The sequence below is a fragment of the Phacochoerus africanus genome, chromosome 10 (assembly GCF_016906955.1).
Source record: "Phacochoerus africanus isolate WHEZ1 chromosome 10, ROS_Pafr_v1, whole genome shotgun sequence".
NCBI lineage: Eukaryota > Metazoa > Chordata > Mammalia > Artiodactyla > Suidae > Phacochoerus > Phacochoerus africanus.
Genome location: NC_062553.1, coordinates 77748402 through 77775417, shown reverse-complemented (window position 1 = coordinate 77775417; position 27016 = coordinate 77748402). Strand labels below are relative to the sequence as shown.

Here is a 27016-nt window from a genome sequence, read left to right as displayed (position 1 = left end):
GGGGGAGGGGAGATGCACTGGGAAGCACAGCTTTCTGATAGCTGGTGGGTGAGTGAGCTCACTGTGGTGTGGGGAGTATTCTATGGTGGCCCACCCCTCCTCCTCTCCCCTCCCCAACACTGGCACCTTGTCCCTCCTGCAGATCCAGCTCTTCTCCCAGGTTCCCTCTGATGTGGCTTTCCACCTCCCAGCCCTTAGCATATTGTGCTCTGCAACCACAACACTCAGCTTCCTGGTCCCCCAAGCAGTCTCAGCACCATCCACCCCAGCCTGTTCCCAGGGACTAACCTCCGGAGCCGAGGTCTTGGTGCCCAGCCCCGACCCAAGCATCTCGGTTTTTGGTGACTGAGCCAGTAGTTCACAGATGATCTGTTCGGTTCTCACTCTGCTTTTCGGAACTCAGACTTACTGCTGCGCTCTTCTCTGCATCCCTCCAATTCAGTTGATCTTTCCATAGAGTGGGTGACTTTCCAGGGTGTGGGATCCCTTTCTCCTCCACAGTGCCCTTTTGGGAGCACCTGTCCAGCTCCGATTCCCCTTCTCTCACTCTCCTCTTTTCTTTTGTTTTACCCAGTTATGTCACGAGGTTCTTGCCATTATTGGAGTTTAGGTTCTTCTGCCAGCTATTAACTGCTGTTCTGTGCAAGTCGTTTAACCTGTAGATGTGTTTTTTTTGTGTGTGTGTTTGTGGGAGAGGGCGATCGTGTCCCCCTACTCTTCTGCCATCTTGCCTTTTTTTTTCCTAACTTCCTTTTCTATTTTTCTAAAATGTTTCTAGTTGCTTTGTGGATTGCTTAACCCCAAATGTAATAATACTTAATATTTTAATCGAGCTATATGGTTTACAAAGCCCACTGCATGACTAATGAATGATATGTATGTCTATTCATCATCCTCTCACAGCCCTTTAGAGTAGAAGCCAGTAACCTTCTCAAGTAACTTTTCTTCCATGGAAATTTGGGATTTGCCCATCCAATGATAGTATGGTGGGAACCCTGTTATCCTCTTTTGGGTTTTCTTAGCCCTGTTTTAATAAAAATTTATTACCAAGTACTTTGAAATGCAAGTGATCACTAAATTTTAATTCAGCCTACAGGAAAATCTCATTAACTTGATATTGGCTAATTCAATTTAATGTCTCCTTCAAAGAAATTTCTCTTCACTAGATGATTAGATGGGTTTGCATGTAATAATAAGCCTAGTCAATGCACAATGTAAAACTATTATGAAATTTGGACTGAAAATTTGGCTCAAAGACTTTAAGAACTGGTTTCTTTTGAAACAAACCTTAAAGATAAACTACCATGTGGGAATTTCAAAAAGCATAAGGAAATGGTATTGAGGTTGAAATTTTTAAAAAATGTATATATTTAAAACTTTTTGACCACTCTGTACTCTTAACAAGTACATAATAAAGCACTAATTTTTATTTATTTGTTTTTTTAAGTTTTTGTCTTTTTATGGCTGCTCCTGAGACATATGGAGGTTCCCAGGCTAGAGGTCAAATCAGAGCTCTAGCCACTGGCCTATGCCACAGCCACAGCAACACAGGATCCAAGCCATGCTTTCGACCTACATCACCACTCATGGCAATGCTGGATCCTTAACCCACTGAGTGAGGGATGGAACCTGCATCCTCATGGGTGCTAGCTAGTCGGATTCATTTCCGCTGAGTCAAGATGGGAATTCCTAATTTTTAAATTTAAAAAATAATTCTCCCTTAAATTCAGATGAACAAATTCTTATGATAATTGTCTTAAAATTATGTCACTAATTGGGTATTTTTAATAAAACTGATAATTAAACTAAACTTGTTTCCACAAAAATTGAAGGTTTTTAGAGATTTTCAATAACTTCTTCATTATTACTGCTATTTAAAAGACAATGTTATTTTATTGGTACAGAGCAAATTATTTTATGATGAGGCTCAAAGAATTAGCTTAATTCATTCTATAGATATTTAAAAAATATTAAATAAGTACATGGAACTTAGGAATTGGTTTGTAATAAAAGGTTTTTTAGATCTGACCAATAGAAAAAAATATATATATTTTTTGGCCATACTCGTGGCATACAAACATTCCAGAGCCAGGGATTGAACCTGCGCCACAAGCAGTAATCAGAGCCACTGCAGTGATAACGCTGGATCCTTAACCTGCTGAGACACCAAGGAAATCCAATAGTAAAATAATTCAGACATCGGCTAAGTACTTAAAATTAGTGCATGGCTTAGTTTTCAACCTAAGACGATCTAGAATGACCACTTACCAAGTTTCTAGTTCTGTCAGCATTACCGAATTTTCCAGCTACTGAGCTGTAAGTATTTCCAATAGGTTTTTCAGCAGGGAGAGGAGGTGGGCTTTGTGGATCCTCCTCGGGTAAACCTGGAAAAATAGTGAAAATTCATCAATAATTTCTAGTCTTCAGGGATTTCAAAGAATGAAATGACTGTAGCTTGGCTCCTGAGGAAAATGGCTCTGGTAAAAGATCCACACAAAGACTGGACAGCTAAGCAAATGAGAAGGAGCTCCTGGCAACCTCAGAAAATGATGGGTTAGTAGGCATTGCTCAATTTTACCAAATGTTCTGTAAAGAGTAAAAATAATACTAAATGATTACAACAGCAGCCAGCATTTGTTGAGAAACTTCCATGTGCCAGGTGTTAAATTAAGACCCTTTATTCACATACATCTAAGTGTATGTGAACCAACCAACCAACCAAAGTCTAAGTACTAGATATGCTGAGTCTACTAGCTAGTAGCTACAAGTGGCAATTTAAATTTAAATCTTAAATAAAATTAAAATTTCAGTTCCTCAGTTGCACTAGCCACATCCCAAGTGCTCAGCAGCCACCTGTGGTAAGTGGCTACCATATTGGACAGTACTATGCTGGACAATATCACGCCCATTTACAGATGAAGAAACCGAAGCTGAGAAGGAAATAAATGAGCTATCCAGGCCATAATGCTAGCAATGCTCAGATCAGGGTTTGAACCTAACAGCCTGTGTTCTTTGTAATAAGGCTTACACCTCCTTAGTAGGAGGTGTAGTCAACCCTCCCCCATCCAAATAATTAAACGTGTTTTCTAATTCATCAGCTCTAGATTAATGGGCTTAATTGCTCTCATTTTAACAAACAATATCTTTACATCCAAACTACATCCTTAACCCAGAGACAGAATACTCCCAACTTATTTTAAAAAGAGAACAAAGATGACCAGATTTAATTAGTGACAGCTAATTAAAATGTGTGTGCAAACACTTGGAGAGGATAACTGTAACATACTGAAGAAGGTCAAAGCCACCTTTTACAGGCGTAGGCATTTAAAGCGGGTGGGAATTTTTTCTCATTCAGGTGAACACTTTGCTTCCATGTCACACAAAAAAACCTCTAACAAGAGGATGGTTTGTCAGGTTCCTGTTTTATCCACAGACAAGAAAACACTCTCAAAAGGAGGAAAATACTCAGGCCAGTTACTAGGAAAACAATGATTTAGAGACAGGCGAGCGTTCTTGGTGAGAGGTAGGGCTGCTCTGGGAGTTAAGACACACAGGGACAGCCGAACTCAGTGGGCGCCTTGAAGATTTTCTCTGTGCTACAGTTTCCTTTTTCTTACAAGGAAACAATGAATCATTTAGGATATAATATTGGTGTGACAAACAACTGAAGGGTACAAAGTACTAATAACATAGAAGTAGAGAGGCAATACCTTACTGGAAGGAAGGGATACAGTAATTCTCTGGTGTGGGCATGTGGGGGAGGTGGATTTTCAAGTTCAAATAATGTAGCCAGTGAAGGTCTCAATGAGAATAGTGGCATTTGAGCAAAGACCCGAAGGAACAGCGAAGGACAGAGCTGTACAGATATCCAAGTAAAGGGCATTCTAGTCAGAAGAAACAGGTCCCAGGGCAAGAAGTCAACAGGTTCAAAGAGCAAGGAGTTTTGCACCACAAAGCTGTTGCTTTCTCCCCTTGTGCATCCCAAGTTCTTCAGATACTACAGGTCTTACTCTTCTTCCTTCATAGCATATACGTATTGCTTAATCACCATAATAATAAAGTTCTGGAGAACTCTTTTTTTGGTATAAATAGAAATAATTCTCCAGGACCTGCACTTCAGTTCTCTCACAGAGAGCAGTACAGAACACATTAACTAATAGTTCCTGGAGTTCTGTCAGAATAATAAAAGTGCTTCCTCAACATGCCCTTCTTAGGATTTCAGGATTACTGATAAATGATAAGTTTGCAGAGAAGAGTAAATATGGCAGCCCTGAGTTGTAAGGTTGGTCCTTGCTGGCACCTAGGAACTTGGACTTCAGGAAGGTTCCCACTGGTAAAACAAGAGAATTTGTTTTGTGCCGAACACCTGCTTTCCTTCTGGGAATCTGGAATTTTGGTACAGGCCAAAATTCCTAGAGATGCCTCTCTGATCAGCCCCCGGTAAAACCCTGGGTACTGAGTCTCTAATGGGTGTCTCTGGTTGACAACATGTCACACATGTTGTCACAGTGGGTTGCCGGGGGGCGGGGGGAGTTAGGTATGTCCTGAGTGACTCCACTGGGATAGGACTTCTAGAAGTTTGCTTCCCCCAGACTTTACCCCGTGTGCCTTTTCCCCTTGCTGATTTGGCTTTGCAAGCTTCTGCAGTAATAAACCACAGCCATGCACACAATGACATGCTAAGTCCTGTGAGCACTCCTAGCAAATCAAACTAGAGCGTCGTGGGAACCCTGACGCAACAGGAGAATACATTTAAATGTGAAAGTTGTATTACTAAAAGCCACATGAGCTTCGGGCAATATTTATTACCATTCTATCTCATGAAGTTTATTGAAATCCCAAATACTTTTAACAAGATAACAGCAAGCAGGCAGACAACCCAATGAGCTGTCGTATCACTGATCTGTGGGCTCTTTAAGGCTGTCAAAAAAAACCAGGTCACCAGTTCTTTAATCTAACATGACCATATAACCTCCCCAGAGGTGAGAACCCACTAGAATTTGGTACCCATGACTTTCTCTCCTCTTCATTCCTCACAGTAACTCCATTCAATCTTCTCACTACAGGGCTTAGAGCTATCAGTTAATAAAACCATCAAGAGACCATAACCAATGCGTTCTGGGTAGTACTTTATAGAGAAACCAAACTTCTAAACTATAGGGGTTTCATGGCATCCTAGGGAATGCCTGCAGTATATATAACCCTGGGATGCTGTGGGTAAAGGACTGGACACTTGTTCTACTGCTAGGGGGGAATGATGAGCAGAATCTCCTGTTAGACAAAGGTGGGATGCACCCAGCCCATGCTGAAGCACTGATGGAAATGAAAGAAAAACTGGGGCTCACAGAGAAAGCTGTGTGACCCCTGAGCAATGCCAAAAACTGCTCTGGAACCTGCTGTACATGCATTTGCGTGCACACATACACACTCTTTCTAATCTCTAGGGTGTAAGGTAAATAGTTCTGGCCCTCTTAGATTCTCTCTTATAATAATATTGGATTTATTTTCAGTACCTATTGAAATTCATACAAAATTTCATTTATTGTATTATTAAAAAACCAAGTAAGGAATTACATAAAAATGTAGTGTTACACTAAATAAAAAATATTTTTGTGCATTGTTATGTTTTTATAAATTTTGGTTACTGCTCTTCACACGATTCACACATAGCTCTATTTATATTATGCTAATTAGAATAATATACTCCTGATAGACCTACACAACTTTATTTGCTATCATTTTCAAGTACTTGCCTACCATAGGGTATTACTGCTGGCACTAACATAGGGTATTACAATTGTTCTGAGTTTTAGGCTCCCATGTGAAAGAGAAATGAAATCCAAATTTACTGTAGTAATTGTCTAAAAAATTGTGAAAAAACAACTTTGCTGTAAAATGTCCTTGACTATGACTAATAATAATAAAAAATGGCCAATTACACATACTTTAAAAAGTAGACATTGATAAATTAGCATATATTTCTCCCAGGCTCTTGCAGAAGCAAATAAGTGAAGTAGAGAAATAAGTGCTCACATTTTCCTGGTTTGGCTGGAATTCGAATCACAGTGGGCTTCCTGGTGGGCGCTGGTTGAATTGCTCGTTCCTTTGTTGGTTCTGTTTTTGTGGGGAGCTGAAAAGGATCTGATGAAAAACAGTTTATTTTAAATGTTTTAGTTAACACGGACTCAAACAAAAAACCTCATTCATAATTAAAGAGTCATATTTTTCATGCCCTAGGGAAAACTATTCATGGATAAACACAATCTCAGTTTGCAGAGACAAAAACAAAGTCAGGGCTCATGAAAGGAAATAACTTGGTGCTCTGTAAATAATTCATGTGGCTTTTCTTCCTCTCTGATGAGAGAGATCCAGGACAATCTTCAATTATGTAGAAGCTATCTTCCAAGGGAGTGCAATCATTTCATAAGTGTCTGCCTGAACATGAGGGACAATTGAAACTCAGAGCCAATTTCTCCCCCCCCCCCAATTGGGAAGCCTCCTGGATCCTTCAGGAAGGACAGCCTCTTTGCCCCAGTGCTCCTGGGCCTGCCCTGCTGGGGAAGGGCCCCATTCACCCCTACCCCCCAACCTCGTGCCTGGGCAGGTGGTGGTGGTGTGTGCTCTGCAGTTTCTGATTGAGTAGTAAAGAACACACTTCACTAACATGAAAACAGAAAATGTTTTATCTTAGAAATAAAACAAGACATTTTCTTTCAAATATTTAATTTTAGGGCAATGATTACATGACTTGGCATTTCTCCATTTTAATCAATTTATTTAAAATGAACAGTATGTGCTCAGGGAGAGTATTTTTTTTTTTGTCTTTTTGTCTTTTTTGTTGTTGTTGTTGTTGCTATTTCTTGGGCTGCTCCCGCGGCATATGGAGGTTCCCAGGCTAGGGGTCGAATCGGCGCTGTAGCCACCGGCCTACGCCAGAGCCACAGCAACGCGGGATCCGAGCCGAGTCTGCAACCTACACCACAGCTCAGGGCAACGCCGGATCGTTAACCCACTGAGCAAGGGCAGGGACCGAACCCGCAACCTCATGGTTCCTAGTCGGATTCGTTAACCACTGCGCCACGACGGGAACTCCCCAGGGAGAGTATTTTAAACAAAAGCAAAACCGTCAAACTTTTTTTTTCTTAATTGAAAGAGACAGTCTTTTTTTCTTTAATGTAAATGTCCTTCTTAGTAGTTGGGGAAATGACCATAAAAGTTTTAAAAGAGGAGAAATCTAAAAATAAATAGATTAGCAAAAATAAAACCAAGTGTTGCATAATGTGTATTGCATACAACACACAGGATCTCATGAGGCTGCTTTTGCCTTTATTCCACAAGAGGCAGAATGAATCTAAGCTGTTCTGCACCTGTTCTATGGATCTTGCCTGTGGGGAGACCCTCTCTATAAAACCACGCATGCCACAGCTCCTGTGATGAACAGCACTCATGTTCGGCTTGTTATGAGCTGCATTCAATGAGCACCTTTTGCTGACCAATTCTTTCAGGATACGGGAGGAGCTGAGCTAAAGATAAGAAGGGCTTTCAACCCCCTGACGCTTGCCCTTCCCATCCACGCACCTGCTACCAAAACATCACGCACTCGCTAGTCATTTGCTCTCACATGTCTGCCTATGATGCGCCAGTAGTGGTGCGAGGTGGGGAGACAGGGCAGTAATGTACAGTCCTGTTTTTAGTTTATTATTTATCACCTAAGTAAGACCCCCAGATGGCATGCTAGATAAAATAATTACTGTTAGGCTACCGAGAGAAAAAAAATTAGATGAGCCCTCTATGGAAACTGGTCTATCAGCTCATTAATGAGGTAATAAGTCCTGTCTAAATTCAAAAATCCAACTCAACATCATCAAAACAATATCAAACTTTCAAAAAAGGCTCTGGTGATAATATCGCTCTCTTCCATTGTAACCACATCCCCAGAAAACAAACAAACAAAGCTCCTTCTTTAAGGTCTAACCAAATTCTTTAATTCCCCTCTTTTTAATGGCAGTGCCCATAGCATATGGAAGTTTCTGGGCCAGAGACTGAATCTGAGCTGCAGGTGCAAACTATATTGCAGCTGTAGCAACAGTGGATCCTTTAACCCACTGTGTTGGGCTGGGGATCAAACCTGTACCTCCACAGCAACCTGAGCCACTGCAGTCGGATTCTTAATACACCACACTGCAGCAGGAACACCTTTAATTCCTTATTTTGTTATAGCATTATTTTTCACTTCAAAAGTATTATTCATTGTAAAAATGGAACACACTGAGAAATATATGACAGAATTATCTCCTGTAATCCCACCCCTCCAGCAATGATTATTACCTAAAATTTCATGTATCTGTCTAGAGTTGTTTTTTCTATATCACATATATTATTATGGAGGTATCTTGAAAATAGATAAGGATAGTTTTGTATCTATTTCTTTGTAACCTGCTTTTTCACTTTCATTCATTTGTGTACTGACTGGCTGCCTGCTGTGTATCAGACACTACTGCAGGTGCTGTGAGCAGTGAACAGAGCAAAGAACTCTGCCCTTATGACGCCTACATTCCAGTGGGAGACAGAGCCAATAAATAAGAAATAGGATAGATAAGTGACTCGTGCGGTGTATTAGAAGGTGAGCCCTGCTACTGGAAGAGGGAAAAGCAGAGCAAGGGGAGCTTCAGGTTGGGCAAGAGGGAAGCAGGCTGCACCATGAAATGGGAGTACGCAGGGTGAGGGAGGGGAGAATCCAAGACCCATCTTTGCAACAACTGGATTTTACATATTCTAATAGTTCTTCCAAGCTGAATAATACACATCTAGTCTTTAGGAAACAGCAGTGTCCGTGGGAAAAAGGGGTCAGTATGCAAGTACTAAATTCTATTCTTGCAAACAGCACCTGAAACTGAACTCTCTGAATGTTTCATCTATTCTGAGTAATACTAGCTGAAATGAAAGAATCTGAAGACCCCCATACAATCCTGGCATATATTCTAGTCAAACACAGGAGCATGCATATCTGTCCTTTCTGTCCATCTCTCTCCCATGCTGTTGCTCCCACTTTGCCTCCTTGGAGCAACCTTCCTTTCCTGGCTGTGGCAGAAACTTGACTGTCCACCTGCCCCTCAATGTAGGCTATAATATCCTCTGGGGAAAGGACCAAAAATTCAAGAAAAGGATTAAGGTTGATAATTGTTCACTGGGCTCTACCATTCACGTGGCAGTTCTGCTTTAATGGCTGTTTTGGGCCCCTATAATCTGTTAGTTCTTAGGATAGGTTTTTAGTTGGTGTTTGAGGCTGGGTGTGGAGGGAGAAGAAAATCTTGAGCATAGAATTACTTCAGTTGTCTCCCAACTTATATGAAATGCTGGGCCACTAGCCCACCTTCTCTCTCATTCCAGGAGTAAGAGCACAGACAAGGCAGGCAGGGAAAGGAGAAAAGGGGCTATTCAGTGTCCTTGGAGGGCTGCCCACAAGGACATCCCAAATGAGGACTGGCCTCAGGGAACCCCACCCCCAATCCTGCAGGTCTCAACTTATCGTTAAAGGGTCACATGTTTAAACCTGAAGGTTTTAAACAGAAGTAGCAAGGTACAATTTAAATACAAAGTATTCAAACTGTTCTAGCTCCCCACTTTCTCTTTTTTTATCTTTATTTTTAATACCATTAGCTGCTCTTTAATAACTGGCACTCAGGTCACATCTCTACATGTCTCAAAAAACAAACAAACAAACAAAAAAAACCCACAAAAAACCAACTTTCTCAATATAGTGAAGCAAAGAGGTGCAAAGAGGTGCTGGCGTTTCAGCACTGCGGCTGTCTGGCAGGAGCAGGGCTGTTTAATGACCTCCCCCAGCAGTGCGCACCGAGTCAGTGCTCGGGCACCTGCCGCTCTGTCTGTGTGCCGTCCTGGGCTGCAATCCAGAAGAGGCCTGCAGATAAGCTGGGAGGACAAACAGCATCACTTCAATGAGAAGGTGGGGCCAGAGGCCTGTTTTTCTTTTTGATGGTGTGCCAGTTTCTCTCTAGCTACACAGCATGTTTACTTTTTATGTCTTTTCACGAGAGGGGAATTTTTTTCCAGCAGCAATGTAAGTGGGAAACATATAAAGCAAGGATGGCACCTCACATTTGGAAGTCCAGGTGTTGCCAGGCTGGAAACTGGATCACTGATACTATGAATCTAAGTTTTAACCTTTAACTAGTAGTCTCACTTTTAGAAATTTATTCTTCAGAAATAAAAGCACTAGTAGAAGGGAAAATGTCTGTGCAAGTTTTTACGACAGCATTTCTTGTAGTGGCAAAAAAAAAAAAACCTAGAAAATTAAAAGCAAGACAACATATCTATCAATAGAAATGTTGACTCTGCCTTGCTGTGCTCATGCTAGGGAATATAGCAGGCAGGTCTAAGGAAACAAGGAGTTAGACTTCAATCTACCAGCCTGAAGAGAAGTCCCAAAACCTCACTGCTAAATTAAAAAGGCAAGCTGCTGAATAACTGGTATGGTATGGCAAATATGTTTGTAAAAAGCAAGAAAAGCACATGTATGTGCACGTTTTGGTTTGGAACAGCCAAACTCATAGAAAGCTACATATAACAGGCTTCACATTAGTTACTCTGTAGATATGAATAGATTGGAGGGAGATTAATTTTTTTCCTCTAAGTGTATTGTTTGACTTGGTACAGCAAATATATATGTTACTTTGTAACTGAAAAAAACCAATAAATTCAATCACATGAAAAAGTTACAAAATTAAGCAGAAATAGCCGCCTCCCCGCCCCCCCCATGCGATCCCTGCCTCCTGCCGCCCCCGTCAAACAAACCACAGCAAAAGATACTTAGAAATAAAAGGAAAAATATGAAAATTCTTGTCTCTTTAGATGCGTTTTCAAGGCAATAATGTCCATAAATTTTTCCATAAAGTAACTAGAAAAATAAAAACTTTTTTTAAAAATACTATTCCTCCTAATTATTATAATAGAAAATAATAGTTACGTGTATTTGAATTTGTCTAATTTAGACATATTTAGTTCAAAATAATTAGCATTTTTTTTGTTTTGTTTTTTGTCTTTTTAGGGCTGCACCCATGGTATATGGAAGTTCCCAGGCTAGGGGTCCAATCTGAACTTCACCTGCAGGCTTAGCCATAGCCGCAGCAACCTGGGATCCAAGCTGTGTCTGCGACTTATGCCACACTTCTCTGCAATGCTGGATCCTTAACCCACTGAATGAGGCCAGGGATAGAAACTGTGTCCTCATGGATGCTAGTCAGAGTTGTTTCCACTGGGCCATGACGAGAACCCCCAAAATTTATTTATTTATTTATTTATTTATTTATTGTCTCTTTAGGGCCGCACCCATGGCACATGGAGGTTTCCAGGCTAGGTCGAATCAGAGCTACAGCTGCTGGCCTACACCACAGCCACAGCCATGCCAGATCTGAACGGAGTCTGGGACCTCCACCACAGCTCATGACGATTGAACCTGCATCCTCACAGATGCTAGTCAGATTCGTTTCTGAAGATCCATGATGGGAACTCCTTGAATAAAATAATTATCTAGAAAAATCGTATTTTATTATTTTTAAAATTTCTACTCTCACAGGCTGAGGATCAGGGTGGGAGGCAGCTCTTTCTCTGTGGGAAAGAAAAAAGGTATCTCTCCTGGGTTCATTCATCCTCATTCTTATGTTCAGATATTTGAAAACCAGCTTCCCCCACCCTCTCCTGCCTACTGGATTCCCTCGTAAAAGGCAACCTTTGTGGGAGTTCCAGTCGTGGCACAGTGGTTAACGAATCCGACTAGGAACCATGAGGTCGCGGGTTCGGTCCCCGCCCTTGCTCAGTGGGTTAACGATCCGGCGTTGCCGTGAGCTGTGGTGTAGGTTGCAGACTCGGCTCGGATCCTGCGTTGCTGTGGCTCTGGCGTAGGCCATCGGCTACAGCTCCGATTGGACCCCTAGCCTGGGAACCTCCATATGCCGGCGGGAGTGGCCCAAGAAATGGCAAAAAAAAGACAAAAAAAAAAGACAACCTTTGTTACCAATTTTTTATACATCTTCCAAAGACACAGCATATTCGCCTGTGTGTGTTAACACTAACAGTAGCTAAAATAATGAATGATATTAGCTATACCTTGAACTTTTCACCTAATAATATCTTGGAGGTTGGTCCACAGTACAGATAATACGTGGTTTGCCTCTTTTTTAGTTACTGCACAATATGCTACTGTATGGATGCACTATAATTTATTTAAGCAGTCCACTGAAAGTTATTCCCAACATCCTGTAGAAGAAGTCCTTAATCTGGGATCCAAGAATAGGCCCTTGAAACTCTGGAAATTGTACCTCCAATTGTGCATACATCCACAAATGGGTTATTTTCAAGGGAGAAAAAGATTCATAGCTTAATCAGGTTCTCACAGTTCTGTGATCAAAAAGGGTTAAAAATCCTGGAGTTATCATTTTCTCTATCACAGACTGTTTGCTCTTGCTTCCACTGGGAAAAAAACAACCATTTTCAAAAGAATCTCCTATACAAATCTGAGGAAAGGCAATGACATCTCTCCCTACTTTTATTTGCAGTGTTTACTCTGCCCTCCATCTAGCCCCTCACATCAACACCAATTTTTCTACACCTGCTGCCAAACAGGCAGGCCCCTTTACACCTATACCCACATGGTCTTCATTACTGGGTTGAGAAAAACACTGATGATAATGTAGTTTTCTGCCTATTACCTGTCTCTAATAATACGCTTGTCATCATAATTAATTTCACCATCCTTGGCTTACTTTTCCATCATTTCTTTCCCTTGATTTCTCTTAATAGCAGAAATTGGTTGCTAAACTATTATTCTGGTCTGTGTAATGGGGCTGATAGCAGAAGCTTTCTTTTGACAACTGGGTATGATTTGTAAAGGTGTGAAGAGGAATTGCTAATGTTTCTCAGCTCCATTACATTATCCTGGGAGGCATTCTACCCAAGAAATGAATCCAATATTAAACTGCCTGTTTTATGAGTTTCCCTTTAATAATTTTTCTAATCTTTACAATGTTTTCATAGTTTCAATATTTTCTGATCTCTATTTCCTGAGATTAATATGGCAACTTCATTTTATGAAAACTATTTTATTAGATTTTCCTTATTTTTGAGGGATGAGAAAAAGAAGGAAAGACATATTTGTGAGTTTCTCTCCTTTTTCCCATGTTCCTCCTCTAGTTTCTGGCTGATGCCAGGATGATTAGGCAAAGTTTCACCAAGAGACCATAATCCTTTCTTGTCAAAGACAATGCTATTAATACACCATCAAAAAGTCACAAAGCCTTACAGCATGGGGAATAGAGTCAATAACACCGTAATAACTTTGTATGGTGACAGATGGTAACTAGACTTATCAAGGTGATCATTTTGAAATACTGAATCACTAGGCTGTGCACATGTAACACAGTGTTGTAGGTCAATTATACTTCAATTAAAAAATGCATAGCTCTCCTCCACCAAAAAAAAATGTCACAAAGCACCAGTCAATAAACAAACAAAAAACCCTCAACATATAGAGGAATTCAGAGGGCAATAAGCAAGGGAGCAACAAGGACCAATGCACACTCTAGAGAAATTCCTTGGGGAGGCATAATATGGGTGATGATGGGTTTGGGGCAGAAGCAGAGGATCAATCTGGAGGCCACTGCAGTAATCTGGGCCAAAAGGGCTAAAGTGGGGTAGTAGTAGCAGGGATGGAAATGAAAGGAAGATTCAAGAATTACTGAGAAGGTGAAACCAGCAGGACTTGGCAACTAATTGCCTGTGAAGGGTAAGAAGAGTAACTGCTACTTAATGAGCATTTACCATGTTTGAGACAATGTGCTACTGATCTCTTTCATAACCTGCAACACCTCCATGAGGATTATTTGTACTGTGTTTTACAGATGAGGAAACCGAGGCACCAAGGGATTAAGTACACTGCGCAAGGTCACAGAGCAATTAAGTCATAGACCCTAGCCTGCCTGACTCTGGGTGCAAACAACTAGCCACTGTGTGACAGGCAGGGAGGCTCAAAAATGATCTACAGGATTTTTCCAGGAGGGCTGGTGTGTGATGATGTCACCAGGAGGGGTACAGAACATAGGAGAGAAAGAAGCAAGTTTAAGAAGAAGATGGAGTGATCCATTCAGGATAACTCCACAGTGAAGAACAATGGTTAAAGTCAGGTAGGGCAAGCAAATTACACATTTTGCTAAAAGGCTGCCTAAATAATTCGATGTTGTGCAATGAGGGGGTAGAATCAGGAAACAGAAAAGGCTGAGTATGAAGCACGACACTGCATTCATGTTGATGTATATTGTTGACCTTCATCTTTGAAGATGACTGTAATTATCTGCTTGATGACACAGAATAAATTCTCAGCAATTATTAACCAAGTTGCCATCTGCACAGAATCCAGCAGCTTCTACAAAAGGTGGTATTTCTTTGGCTTGTATGTTTCTACCCCTTAACAGCTTGCTGCTGTTGGATCTTCCCACCCCTGTACCCCTCTCAACCCTGTTAACAATGGAAAGGTTTAAATAAGAAAATGGTATATAACAGAGACTTGAAAAATTTTTAATGTGTTGCCCAGTTTAAGGATTCATGAAAATGTTTCTTTTCTTTCTTTCCTTCTTGGGGTTCATGAAAATGTTGAGTAGAAACACGATATGGTGAAAAATAAACTAGGCTTCGAATAAAAAGACTGAGTCTGAATTCTGCCTTGGAAAATTGTTTGTTTTATGACACTGAATAAGTTACCCATTGATCTTTCTTGGTCTCATTTCCTTCAACTGCAAACCGAGGCCAATGATATTTTACAGAGGATTACTGCGAGTATTAAATTAAATAATGTATGTCTGGGTATCTGGCAGAGGAGAGGGTTTGGAACACAGTAGAAGCTCAATATATCCTAACGTTTTCTTTCCACTCTTGGACAAGAGGCATGCTACAGCCAGTTACAATGTTGAGTGCATGATAAATATTTAATGAATATGTGTTTGCTATCATTTGAAATACACCTGTGCTGTGCAGAATTTGGTTTTGAATCACAGACCTTATATCATTTTGATGCACATTAAACATTTAGAAGATGACAGCTAACCTTTTGAAAATACTAGTAAGCTTATATGTTCATAAATTCTACCCAAATAAGTAAACAGCAGTAAAAGGAATCTTATCAATGACAAGTAGAGCAGCTTAGTTTGACAAATCAAAGATAAGCTTTACCATCACACTCTCCATCTGAGCAGTGTGAGGAAAGAAAACATACTCTCTGCCTCCTGGGAAATCTAATTGTTCTGATCTTGGCAGGAAACTTACAACTGCTGTATTTTATTTACAAAACTTTGCATTCCCATGGGAAGATGTTCTGTGAAGATTATGGAGAAACATTTTGCAACATATGGCCGAGTTTACTGCTCTTGCCAGAGTCCCCCCCTGGGCTGGCCCCTCTCCTGGCACTCCCGCAGAGCAGGCTCAATCTGAGCCCTCCTGGGACATGACGTCCCATCTATGGGAAATTTCCTGCATCCTCCTAATGCTGAATCCTCACCTGTCAGAAGAAGGAGCCAGCCTCTCATGGAGTTAAGCCCGGGGGCCCAGTCTGTTTATTCCTGGCTTGTGTGACAATAATCAACGAGTATGTCTCCCTCTTTCTCCGTCTCCATTTCCCATATTTTCCTTCCTCTCTCTGAGTTCATCTCCCACCAGCTCCTTGTTTCTTAACCTTGCTGTGTTTCTCCCTGTCTCCACACACACAGATACCTCACGTAACATACCTCAATGACTTTTGTGCTGGAAATTAAAAGAGCAAGTGCTGTTCAAGATACCCTTTGATGAGTTTAGACATCTCTGCCCTGCCCCTTTGATTTTTACTCACCCAGAACCATCTCTGAGCCAATCGAGTCTTCAACCAGGTTCCCAGCTGGGAAGGGTAAAACATCATCATCAAAACTGATGAGGTCGATGTCCGCTGGAGGCGGGCTTTGCAGAACTGAAACCGGGGGGCTGGCTGGGGGCCCTTCTCCCAGTGACCTGAACGCTTTGGCTTGGGACGCCACTGAGAGTCGGGGAGGAACAGTGACCGGTTTCAGCAAAGCTGCAGGGTAGGTGGGGTTTTCGGAGGACACTGATTTCTTGGGTAGCAAAGGCCGAGGGGCAGGAGTTGGGGCTTTCTTCCCACCAACAGGGCTCTCGGCCACCGACCCCAGACTCTCATGAGTGATGCTTCGTATAAGGCCAGGATTTGGTTTCTTTGGCAATTCAGGTTTGGTTGCTGGGCTGCTCCCTGCTTCCTGCGGTGGGGGGTGTGGGGTGAGCCCTTCCCTAGGGGCCACCTGGAGTCTGGTTTCAGCCCAGGAGTCCCATTCTCCAGAAGCTCTGTTAGCCGATGGTTTGGGAGCCACCAAAGGTTTCCCTGAGGCAACAGCAGGCCTTGGGGGGAGCGTGCGGGGAGCGATTTCTGGCTTCTTGGGCAGCCCCAAGCTTTCTGTATTTGTCTGACCCTCGAATGCTTTGATCCTTGAAACAACAGTGTTTTGGCTTCGCTCTGCGTTCATAATGTTCATCACTGCCTGACTTTCCAAGTCGTGGGTACCGTCCAACAGGGACTGGGGCCGGCTCGGGGCTGACTCCTCTTGGGCAGCTGCCGAGCGGGTTTTCTGGCGATTCTGCTCGTTAATGGGAGTATCTCTGGCTACTGGTCTGAGGTTGCTTTTTGATCTTGGTTTTGGCACTGGGCATCTTGTAACACTGGGGTTTTCTGGACAATTCTGCTCTTCAGAATTGTCAAAGATGATTAAAGGTGCCTCATTTGTCGGAGGCTCATGGGCTGAGGCTGCTGGGGAAAGCTGAAGAGGTTTGAGAGGTGCCTGTAGTGCTGACAAGACCAAAATGAACAGAAGTTGCAATGTTATCATTTAAAAGAAAAAAAGATACAGAGATTTTTAAAAATATATATGTAGGACAGCAAGAGATTTTGTTTTCCTTAATTAGTAAAAAGTAATTCTAAAATCAGTGGGGAGATATTTATATTCAGCTTCCTGCAGAAGGGTTTTTCAAGTTATATTTATTCATGATATAATATTTTAAAACAACATTAAATTCCTAATTCTCAGTAGACTTATCACCAAACCATTTCTCCTTTGTCAAAATTCCAAAAATTCTTGCTTACTTTTCCAAAGTAACTTACTCTCATCTGTTATCTCAATACAATGCCTTTTTTTTTTTTTTGTCTTTTTGCTATTTCTTGGGCTGCTCCCACGGCATATGGAGATTCCCAAGCTAGGGGTCCAATCGGAGCTGTAGCCACCGGCCTACACCAGAGCCACAGCAACTCGGGATCTGAGCCGCATCTGCAACCTACACCACAGCTCACGGCAACGCCAGATCGTTAACCCACTGAGCAAGGGCAGGGACCGAACCCGCGACCTCATGGTTCCTAGTCGGATTCGTTAACCACTGTGCCACAACGGGAACTCCTCAATACAATGCTTTTAAAAAGCCTGACAGGGAGTTCCCATCGTGGCTCAGCAGAAACGAATCTGGCTAGCATCCATGAGGATGCAGGTTCGATCCCTGGCCTCACTCAGTGGGTTAAGGATCTGGTGTTGCCCTGAGCTGTGGTGTAGGTTGCAGATGAGGCTCAGATCTGACATTGCTGTGGCTGTGGTGGAGGTGGGCAGCTGAAGCTCCGATTAAACCCCTAGCCTGGGAACTTCCATATGCTGTGGGTGTGGCCCTAAAAAGATGAAAATAAAACGAAAAATAAATAAAAATAAAAAGCCTGACAGGACAACCACCTTTAGGATCCTATCAAGTTTAACCTGCTAAATATACCATCTTTCTCAATGGGAATAAAGGGTATCAGCAGTAATAACAACCACGAGTTAAAAGGATTATGTTTTTGTGAAATGAACTAGGGTGCACCCAAGAGACTGGGGCTGCGGCTCATGAGAATGATCCGTTACAAATAATCACAGCAAATCCCAATAAAGCAAGGACACCGTGATCACCCCGACTGGGAAGCAAAGCTCAATAAATTACACACAAATTGTGTATTATTTTACAGGCTGGAGCCTACTGATTAGCTCCCTAGAACCAGGTCAGAATCAGGAAGACAAATTACTTGTATTACTTTGAGGCAGATGGTTGTCTATTTCTTCTGAAAAGTCAGTCTGAGTTGCAGAAGTAATGGTGTGCCTTGGAGTGGCAGCAGCATTATTATTATTTGTAGTATTAACTTGAACTTGGTTGATTTCTTTTATGACTTGTTCATAGGATGGTGGGAGCTGCAAAATGAAGAAGGAACATTTTTAGACATCTATAGGCAATAGCCAAGGTGTTAACAATTTCACTGTTCTATCTTTGAACTTCATTTAAAAATAAAATACGATAATGAGATATTTAGTCACCTCAGCAGGAACCAGCTCACTGGCCCTCCAAGGGCCTGCTGCAGAAGATGGGGAAAATCCCAGTCCTGGAGGTGGGGCTCCTGGAAACCACGAGGCCGGCCTCAGAGGCTCAGCTGCCACAATGGTGATCTCTGGGCGCCTAGCAGACAGAAGCCTCAGTGAGGTTTTGCAGCTTGAAAACAAGCTATTGTCTACTTGCAAGTGTTGCAAGATTCATAAAAATAACTACAACCATAAAAAGTTATGTAAGAACTGCCCCAATCACAGAAATGACCTATCTGGCTTGGGCTGTATCTAAGAGCATACCGAGGCAGGCTTCAGGGAGCAGATGACAGCTATCCTCCACGACACTGTCCTATGAACACTAGAGATGAATCCTGAGCACACTTCACTCTGCCTTGGTCTGTAAGAACCAGGACCACAGTCCGTACAATATTTTCACTCCAGAGCTCTGCTGTCTAGTCTATAGCACAAGCACAAGCTTATCTGAAGACAGACAGAGGCACTGTTCAGAGGAAATGTTTAGTTTTCTGTGATTAAAAAGCACATGCTCTGAAATGGTACTATACAATTAGAACAATATCGTTCCTCTTCTTCCTCATGCCAATTCCCCCATTCAGTTACCTATCTTTATTCTTTAGAGTTTACATGTTCTTTCTAGACCCAGATGTGTGTTCCTGGTCTCTTTGCACATCAATGCGATGAGTAATTTTCAATGCTGAGGAGCCACAGTGATTTAGGTGTGGCTTCTTTCATCATTTTTTTTAAACCTGATTCTATGGTCTTTTGTTTAAATTTTACCTTCAACCTGATTTCCTAACAAATACCAACCGTGTGACTCTGAGCAAATCACTCAGCCTCTCTGAGCCTCACTGTTCTCATCCAATAAATAGGAATGATGATCCCTGCTGTGCTTTCTCTAGTACTCCATGGAAAATAAAAATCAAAATAAGAGAGCACTGCCATTATCAAAACTGTACATGTGTAGACACTCTCAAGCTAGCTCAAGAAACAGTAGAACTTGCGCACTGATTAATGGTATTACCTAAGAACCTCTGCTTATGGTTTTTAAAGAATTTAAATATCAAGAATTATTTATTAGCACAAATAACGGAGATAAGAACACTTATGTCCAACATGACCAAAATGATTTAACAAGATCACCTTGCAAATATTATTTAAACACAAAAAGTTATCTATTCAAAGAAATTGCAGGCAGTTCCCGTCGTGGCTCAGTGGTTAATGAATCCGACTAGGAACCACGAGGTTGCGGGTTCCATCCCTGGCCTTGCTCAGTGGGTTAAGGATCTGGTGTTGCTGTGAGCTGTGGTATAGGTTGCAGACGCGGCTCAGTGATTGGATCCCAAGTTGCTGTGGCTCTGGTGAAGGCTGGCAGCTACAGCTCCGATTAGACCCCTAGCTTGGAACCCCCATATGCTGCGGGAGCGGCCCTGGAAATGGCAAAAAGACAAAAAAAAAATTGCATTGACAAAGGGAAATACAATTACGAGATCTAATTATAGAGTAAAACAAAGTTCTTCAATGTATATATGGAAGCTAGTTACCTATCTTCATAATCTGGAATGTATTATTCAAAATCGTCAACTGTTGCTCTCTTTATGTAGGAGAATGAATAATCTGTGTTTTATTCTTTATATTTTCTTAGTTTTCAAATATTTTCTGTAATGAGCATGTTTTGTACTCAGGGTTAGAAGAGCTATTTTGCAAATTGCATTTAGCCAACCCTCTCTTAGATGTTATCTTAAGTATGCCACAATGAACTTATTTTCACTTCACTCTGGAATCCAAATGAGACATTCCAATTTTTTACAGCTTTTATGTAACTAAATAATGAGTTCCAGTAAATAAATGTTAACCACTATACAGCATTAACCCTTATGACAACCCTATGAGGTAAGCATGATTACCACTATTTTATTTTATTTTAATGATTTTTATTTTTTCCATCATACTTGGTTTACCGTGTTCTGTCAATTTCTACTATACAGCCAGATGACCCAGTCACACATATATATTTATTCTTTTTCTCACATTATTCTCCATCATGTTCCATCGTAAGTGACTAGATATAGTTCCTAATGCTATACAGCAAGATCCCATTGCTTATCCACTCCAAATGCAATAGTTTGCACCTATTAAACCCAGACTCCCAGTCTATCCCACTCTCTCCCCCTCCACTTTGGCAACCACAAGTCTGCTCTCCAAGTCTATGAGTTTCTTTTCTGTGGAAAGGTTCACTTGTGCCGTATATTAGATTCCAGATATAAATGATTTCATAGGGTATTGTCTTTCTCGTTCTGACTTACTTAGTAAGAGAGTCTCTAATTCCATCCATGTTGCTGCAAATGGCATTATTTTGTTCTTTTTTATGGCCAAGTAGTATTCCATTGTGTATATATACTATATCTTAATCCATTCATCTGTCAATGGACATGTAGGTTGTTTCCCTGTCTTGGCTGTTATGAGTAGTGCTACAATGAACATATGCATGCACGTATCTTTTTCAAGGAAAGTTTTGTCCAGATACATGTCCAAGAGTGGGATTGCTCTACATGTCCTAGTTTTGCATTGCTCTACTAATTGTAGGATTGCTCTACTAATGTAGGATTGCTCTACATGTCCAAGTTTTGCATTGCTCTACTAATCAATGAGCTTGAGTATATTTTCATGTGCTTGTTGGCCATCTGTATATCTTCTTTGGAGAAATGTCTATTCAGGTCTTTTGCTCATTTTTCAATTGGGTTGTTGGCTTTTTTGCTGTTGAGTTGTATAAGTTGTTTGTATATTTTAGAGATTAAGCCCTTGTCAGCTGCATCATTTGAAACTATTTTCTCCCATTCTGTAAGTTGTCTTTTTTATGGTTTCCTTTGCTGTGCAAAAGCATGTCAGTCTGATTAGGTCCCATTGGTTTATTTTTGCTTTTATTTTTGTTGCCTTGGGAGGCTGACCTGAGAAAACATTTGTAAGGTTGATGTCAGAGAATGTTTTGCCTATGTTCTCTTCTAGGAGTTTGATGGTGTCTTGTCTTACTTATAAGTCTTTCAGCCATTTTGAGTTTCTTTTTGTGCATGATGTGAAGGTGTGTTCCAGTTTCATTGATTTACATTTGGTTGTCCAGTTTTCAGTACCACTTAACGAAAAGACTGTCTTCTTCCCATTTTATATTCTTGCCTCCTTTGTTGAAGATTAATTGACTGTAGGTGTCTCAGTTTATGTCTGGGTTCTCTATTCTGTTCCATTGGTCTGTATGTCTGCTTTGGTACCAATACCACACTGTCTTGGTTACTGCAGCTTTGTAATACTCTCTGAAGTCTAGGTGAGTTATGCCTCCTGGGTTTTTGTTCCTCAGGATTGCTCTGGCAGTTCTGGGTCTTTTGTGGTTCCATATAAATTTTTGGATTGTTTGTTGTAGTTCTGTGAAAAATGTCATGGGTAACTTGATAAGTATTGCATTGAATCTGCAGATTGCTTTGGGTAGTATGGCCATTTTTATGATATTAATTCTTCTAACCCAGGAGCATGGAGTATCTTTCCATTTCTTTGAATCCTCCATAATTTCCTTGATTAATGTTTTATAGTTCTCAGCATATAAGCCTTTAATCTCCCTGGTCAGGTTTATTCCTAGGTATTTAATTTTGGGGGGTGAGATTTTAAAAGGTATTGCATTTTGGTATTTTCTAATATTTCATTGTTATTATACATAAATACAACCAATTTCTAAATGTTAAATCTTGTATCCTGCTACTTTGCTGAATTCATTGATCAGTACAGTAGTTTTTGTGTGGAGTCCTTAGGGTTTTCTATATACAATATCGTGTCATCTGTATACAGTGACAATTTTACCTCTTCTCTTCCAATTTGGATACCTTTCATTTCTTTTGTTTGTTTGATTGCTGTGGCTAGTATTATTCCAATACTATCTTGAATAATAGTGGTGAGAGTGGGCATCCTTGTCTTGTTCCAGATTTTAGTGGGAAGGCTTTCAGCTCTTCTCCATTGAGTATTATATTGACTGTGGGTTTGTCATAAATGGTTTTTATTATGTTAAGGTATGTTCCCTCTATACCCACTTTGGTAAGAGTTTTGATCATGAATTGATGTTGGACTTCGTCAAAAGCTTTTTCTGCATCTATTGAGATGATCATGTGGTTTTTGACTTTTCTTTTGTTAATGTGGTTGACACATTAACTAATGACATTGATTGATTTGTGTATGTGAACTTGGGATGAATCCCACCTGGTTGTGGTGTATGATCTTTTAAATATGTTGTTGGATTCAGTTGGCTAAAATTCTGTTGAGAATTTTTGTGTCTGTATTCATCAAAGATATTGGTCTGTAATTTTCTTTTTTGATAGTAACTTTGGTTTTGGTATTAGGGCGTCATAGAATGTCTTTGGCAGTACTCCTTCTTCAAACTTTTGGAAAAGTTTAAGAAGGATGGGTATAAGTTCTTCTTTGTATGTTTGGTAGAATTCACCTGTGAAGCCGTCTGGTCCTGGACTTTTATTTGTATGGAGTGTTTTCATTATATATTAAATTTCATTTCTAGTGATTAGTCTGCTCAGTTGATCTATTATTCTTGATTCAGTTTTGGCAGGCTGTAAGTCTCTAGAAACTTACATAGTATTAACTATTCATAGTATTCTCTCATGTTTTTTGTATTTTTGCAGTATCCATTGAGATCTCTCCTTTTTCATTTCTTATTTTATTTGGGTTTTTTTCTCCTCTTCTTGGTGAGTCCAGCCAGAGGTTTGTCAATTTTGATTAGCTTTTCAAAGAACCAGCTTTTGGTTTTATTGATTTTTTTCTATTGTTTTTTGAATCTCTATTTTACTGATTTCCTCCTGATCTTCATGATTTCCTCCTTCTGCTAACTTTAGGTTTTGTTTGTTCTTCTTTTTCTAATTCATTTAGGTTGTGGGTTAAATTGTTGATTTGAGATTTTTCTTCTTTTTTGAGGAAGGCCTGTATCACTCTGAATTTCCCTCTAAGCACTGCTTTTGGAGCATCCCAGAGGTTTTGAATGGTTGTGTTTTCATTATCATTTGTCTCCAGGTATTTTTTAATTTCCTTCTTGGTTTCCTCATTGACCCATTGATTTTTTTTTTAAGTAGAATGTTGTTTAGTCTAAATGTAGTCATTTTTTTTTCTCATTTCTTTTCCTGTGGTTGATTTCTAGTTTCATGCCATTGTGGTCAGAGAAGACACTTGAAATAGTTTCTATACTCTTAAATTTGTTGAGCTTAGTTTTGTGCCCCAGTATGTAGTCAATCCTTGCGAATGTTCCATGTGCACTTTAAAAAAATGTATATTCTGTTTTTCTGGATATAATGTCCTGAAAATATCAATTAAGTCTAACTTTTCTACTGTGTCTAGAGGATCTGTCCGTTGATGTGAGTAGGGTGTTAAAGTCTCCTACTATTATTGTATTCCCATCAATTTCTCCTTTTATGTCTGTTATCATTTGTTGAATGTATTTGGATGTTCCTATATTAGGAGCATATTTATTGATGATTATAATATCCTCTTCTTAAATTGATCCTTTTGTCATTAAATAGTGTCCTTCTTTGTCTTTCTTTATGGCCTTCATTTTAAAGTCTATTTTGTCTGATATGAGTAATGCAACTCCTGCTTTCCTGTCTTGTCCACTGGCATGAAATAGCTTTCCCCATTCCCTCACTTTCAATCTATATGTGCCCTTTCCCCTAAGGTGAGTCTCTTGTAGATAGCATATTGTAGGCTCTTGCTTTTGTATCAGTCTGCCATTCTATGTCTTTTGATTGGAGCATTCAGTCCATTGACATTTGAGGTAATTACTGATAAATATGTATTTATTGCCATTTTAAACCTTGTTTTCCAGTTGATTCTATGTTTTTCCTTTATTCCTTTCTTTTTTTGGTTGGATGATTTCCATTTATTTTATGCTTGTGTACTTTTCTTTTTAGTTTTTGTAAATGTAATGTTTGGTTTTGATTTGCGGTTGTCCTGTTTCTTAAGTATGTTAACCCCTTCCTATATCTGCTTGCATTAGCCTGACAGTCATATAGGCTCAAACACATTATTAAAAAAAAAGAGTCTAGATTTTCTTACTTTCCTTCCCCACATTCTATGATTTTAAAGTCCTTTTTTAACTTCTTCATTTTTGTCCTTTTGCTGTTCCTTGTGTTTATCATCTCTTTTACAGTAGGTTCCCCCTGCATTTTAGATCTATTTACTGGCTTATTAAGTGATTGATTTCCAATTGTGATTTCCTCCATCTGATTTCTTCTTACTCTTTTTTTATTTAGAGAAGCCCTTTCAGTGTTTTAGAATGGGTTTAGCCGCATCTGTGAACTATACCACAGCTAAAGGCAATGCTGAATCCTTAATCCTCTGAGTGAGGCCAGGGATAGAACCCACATCTTCATGGTTTCCAGTCGGATTTGTTTCCACTGCACCACCATGGGAACTACTCCTTTTGCCATCTTGTTCCTTCTCCTGATTAGCACCATTTAAAGGCAGAAGCTAAGAAAGGTGAAGGAGCTTGCCCAAGGTCACAGGGTGGAAGGTAAAGTCAGGATTTGAACTTGGTTATGTCTGACTCTAAGTCCTGTTCCTCATTACTTCATTACACTACACTTTTAAGAAATTTGAAAGCAGGGACCATAAGTCTAACCTTCCATTTAGCCATCAGTCCACTCTTCCATCCATTCTACCACCTGTCTGTCTACTGGTCCTTCCTTCTATATATCCAGTGATTCACTCCTCCTTGCTCTCCCCCCTTCTCTCCCTCCAACAGCCAGCTAGCCATTTATACTCATTCAGCTATCCATCTAGCCTGCACGACTCTTCTCCTTTCTTAATTCTTCCTTTACTCAGTTTTCAATGCTGTCATCAGTTCATTCATCCACATGACATTTACTAGGTAGCTATGAGGTACAAAGCACTTCTTTGAAGCAGTTACAACAATGCTTTCCATATAGCCATTGCTTAATAAATATTTTAAAATTGGCTTCAGTAAACGATTACTGTCAAAAGAACATTTTCAGGCTTGTACTGCTTCTTCTCTCAAGTGAAATCTTCATGAAACATATAGATCAATTCAGGAAATGTACTGACAAAGTAGAACACTGCAATACACTGCTTAAGAGAGAGAAATATTTAACTTGCTAACTGATGACACACTTTTACTTTATCATTAGCAGAACATACTTCCTCTATTATTAATATAATCTTACCTCCTATCTCGATGAAGCTCACTCTGAATAGAAGTCCGAGAAGCTATAAAAGAAAGAATACATTGATATAGTACAAAATTCATACATTCAATAAAGGCTTAAATTTTTTATAGGATACATTATTGGAAAAACTTAGCTTATATTTGACATCAGATAGAATGCATGAATTTTATCACCCATAAGTATAAAAGCAAATCAAAACAATCTTTTCATATGGCATAAAGTTAATTATAATTATATTCAAATAGTATAAGAAAATATAGATTTCAAAAACTCCCCAAAGCACATTCTGTGGTTCTGAAAATAATTTCAAGAATGAACAGAGAAAAGAAGACAGCTATTAGATAGAAACTGCATGATAAGAGCATTATGATCACAGAAAAAATTTTTTAATATCTGTTCTAATCCATACAACTACACTTTTGTAATGTTTGTTTATAACTCTATTGTAAAGAGAATGGAAATGGTCAAATTTCTATCTTTTTTCTAATTTTTTTGGAGTTTTATAAACTTTAAGTTGTTTTATTATTGAAATTAAGAAAATAAAAATTAAAAATTTAAGGTAAAAATAAGTGCAAAAAAGTGTTGAAATCACTTTTATAGATATGTTATGGCAGATAGCATTATTATACATGAAGCACTAACTTTTCCTTTAAACTTTAAATTCAAAAATCTAGATGGTTTTAATTTTTTCCAAATTTTATTTTAAAATTAAATTATGTCTTAATCAGGTGACTTGGAAAATGTGTCATATATACATGTGTAATGGAGAAGAGTATTCCTATTTTAAGCAGCACATTCTAAAGATGCCTTTTAAAAAAATCTTCAAACATACTTTGAACATTTGTAGACAAAGGGGAATTTGTTGTTGATACAAACTATTTCTACCTTCTTCTCTCTCCAATATTTTAATTTTTCAATTCTTCTGATTTGAAAAAGCTGAAGATCTGACTCTTTCCTTTCTTCCTCCTATGAACTTCTGGTCTCTGACCAAGGAGGCTGCCAAAGCTGGGGAGGCAGGGGTGGAGATGGGAAGATGGGATACGATTTCGACTGGGTTGGAGTTGTGACGGTGGGAATGATGTGGGGTTATTAGCGAAGCAAACCTAACCTCTGAAACCAAAACCTTTGGATCTTGGGTTGGAGGATGTTCTGCAGTCACATCATCAACTGGTTTGACTGACAGGTACATGTTTGTCAAAAGTTAAACCAAGATGAGGTGCAGTTTATCTACCAGAATAGAAGAAGACTGAGAGACTAAAGCTTTGAGTGGCGCATCTGATTTGTAAGAATGGTTTCATTAAGTCAGAAGCTCACCCAGTGTGCTACAGTCACGTCACCACCATCGCTAAA

At 39.9% G+C, this 27016-nt stretch overlaps 1 protein-coding gene across 7 annotated transcripts in view; it reads right to left on the bottom strand.

Annotated features, from left to right (window-relative positions):
* Positions 1-27016, bottom strand: part of SH3D19 (SH3 domain containing 19) — a 183487-nt gene that overhangs the window by 33750 nt on the left and 122721 nt on the right. For 5 of the 7 annotated variants that reach the window (XM_047798031.1, XM_047798028.1, XM_047798032.1 and 2 more), the window contains 6 exons: positions 25664-25706; positions 18426-18564; positions 18140-18302; positions 15893-16891; positions 6034-6141; positions 2269-2384 (listed from right to left, as the gene is read on the bottom strand). In XM_047798031.1, the coding sequence (XP_047653987.1) occupies positions 2269-2384; positions 6034-6141; positions 15893-16891; positions 18140-18302; positions 18426-18564; positions 25664-25706 (1568 nt within the window). The remainder of the gene's footprint in view (positions 1-2268; positions 2385-6033; positions 6142-15892; positions 16892-18139; positions 18303-18425; positions 18565-25663; positions 25707-27016) is intronic. The other 2 variants (XM_047798029.1, XM_047798033.1) reach the window with 1 other exon arrangement.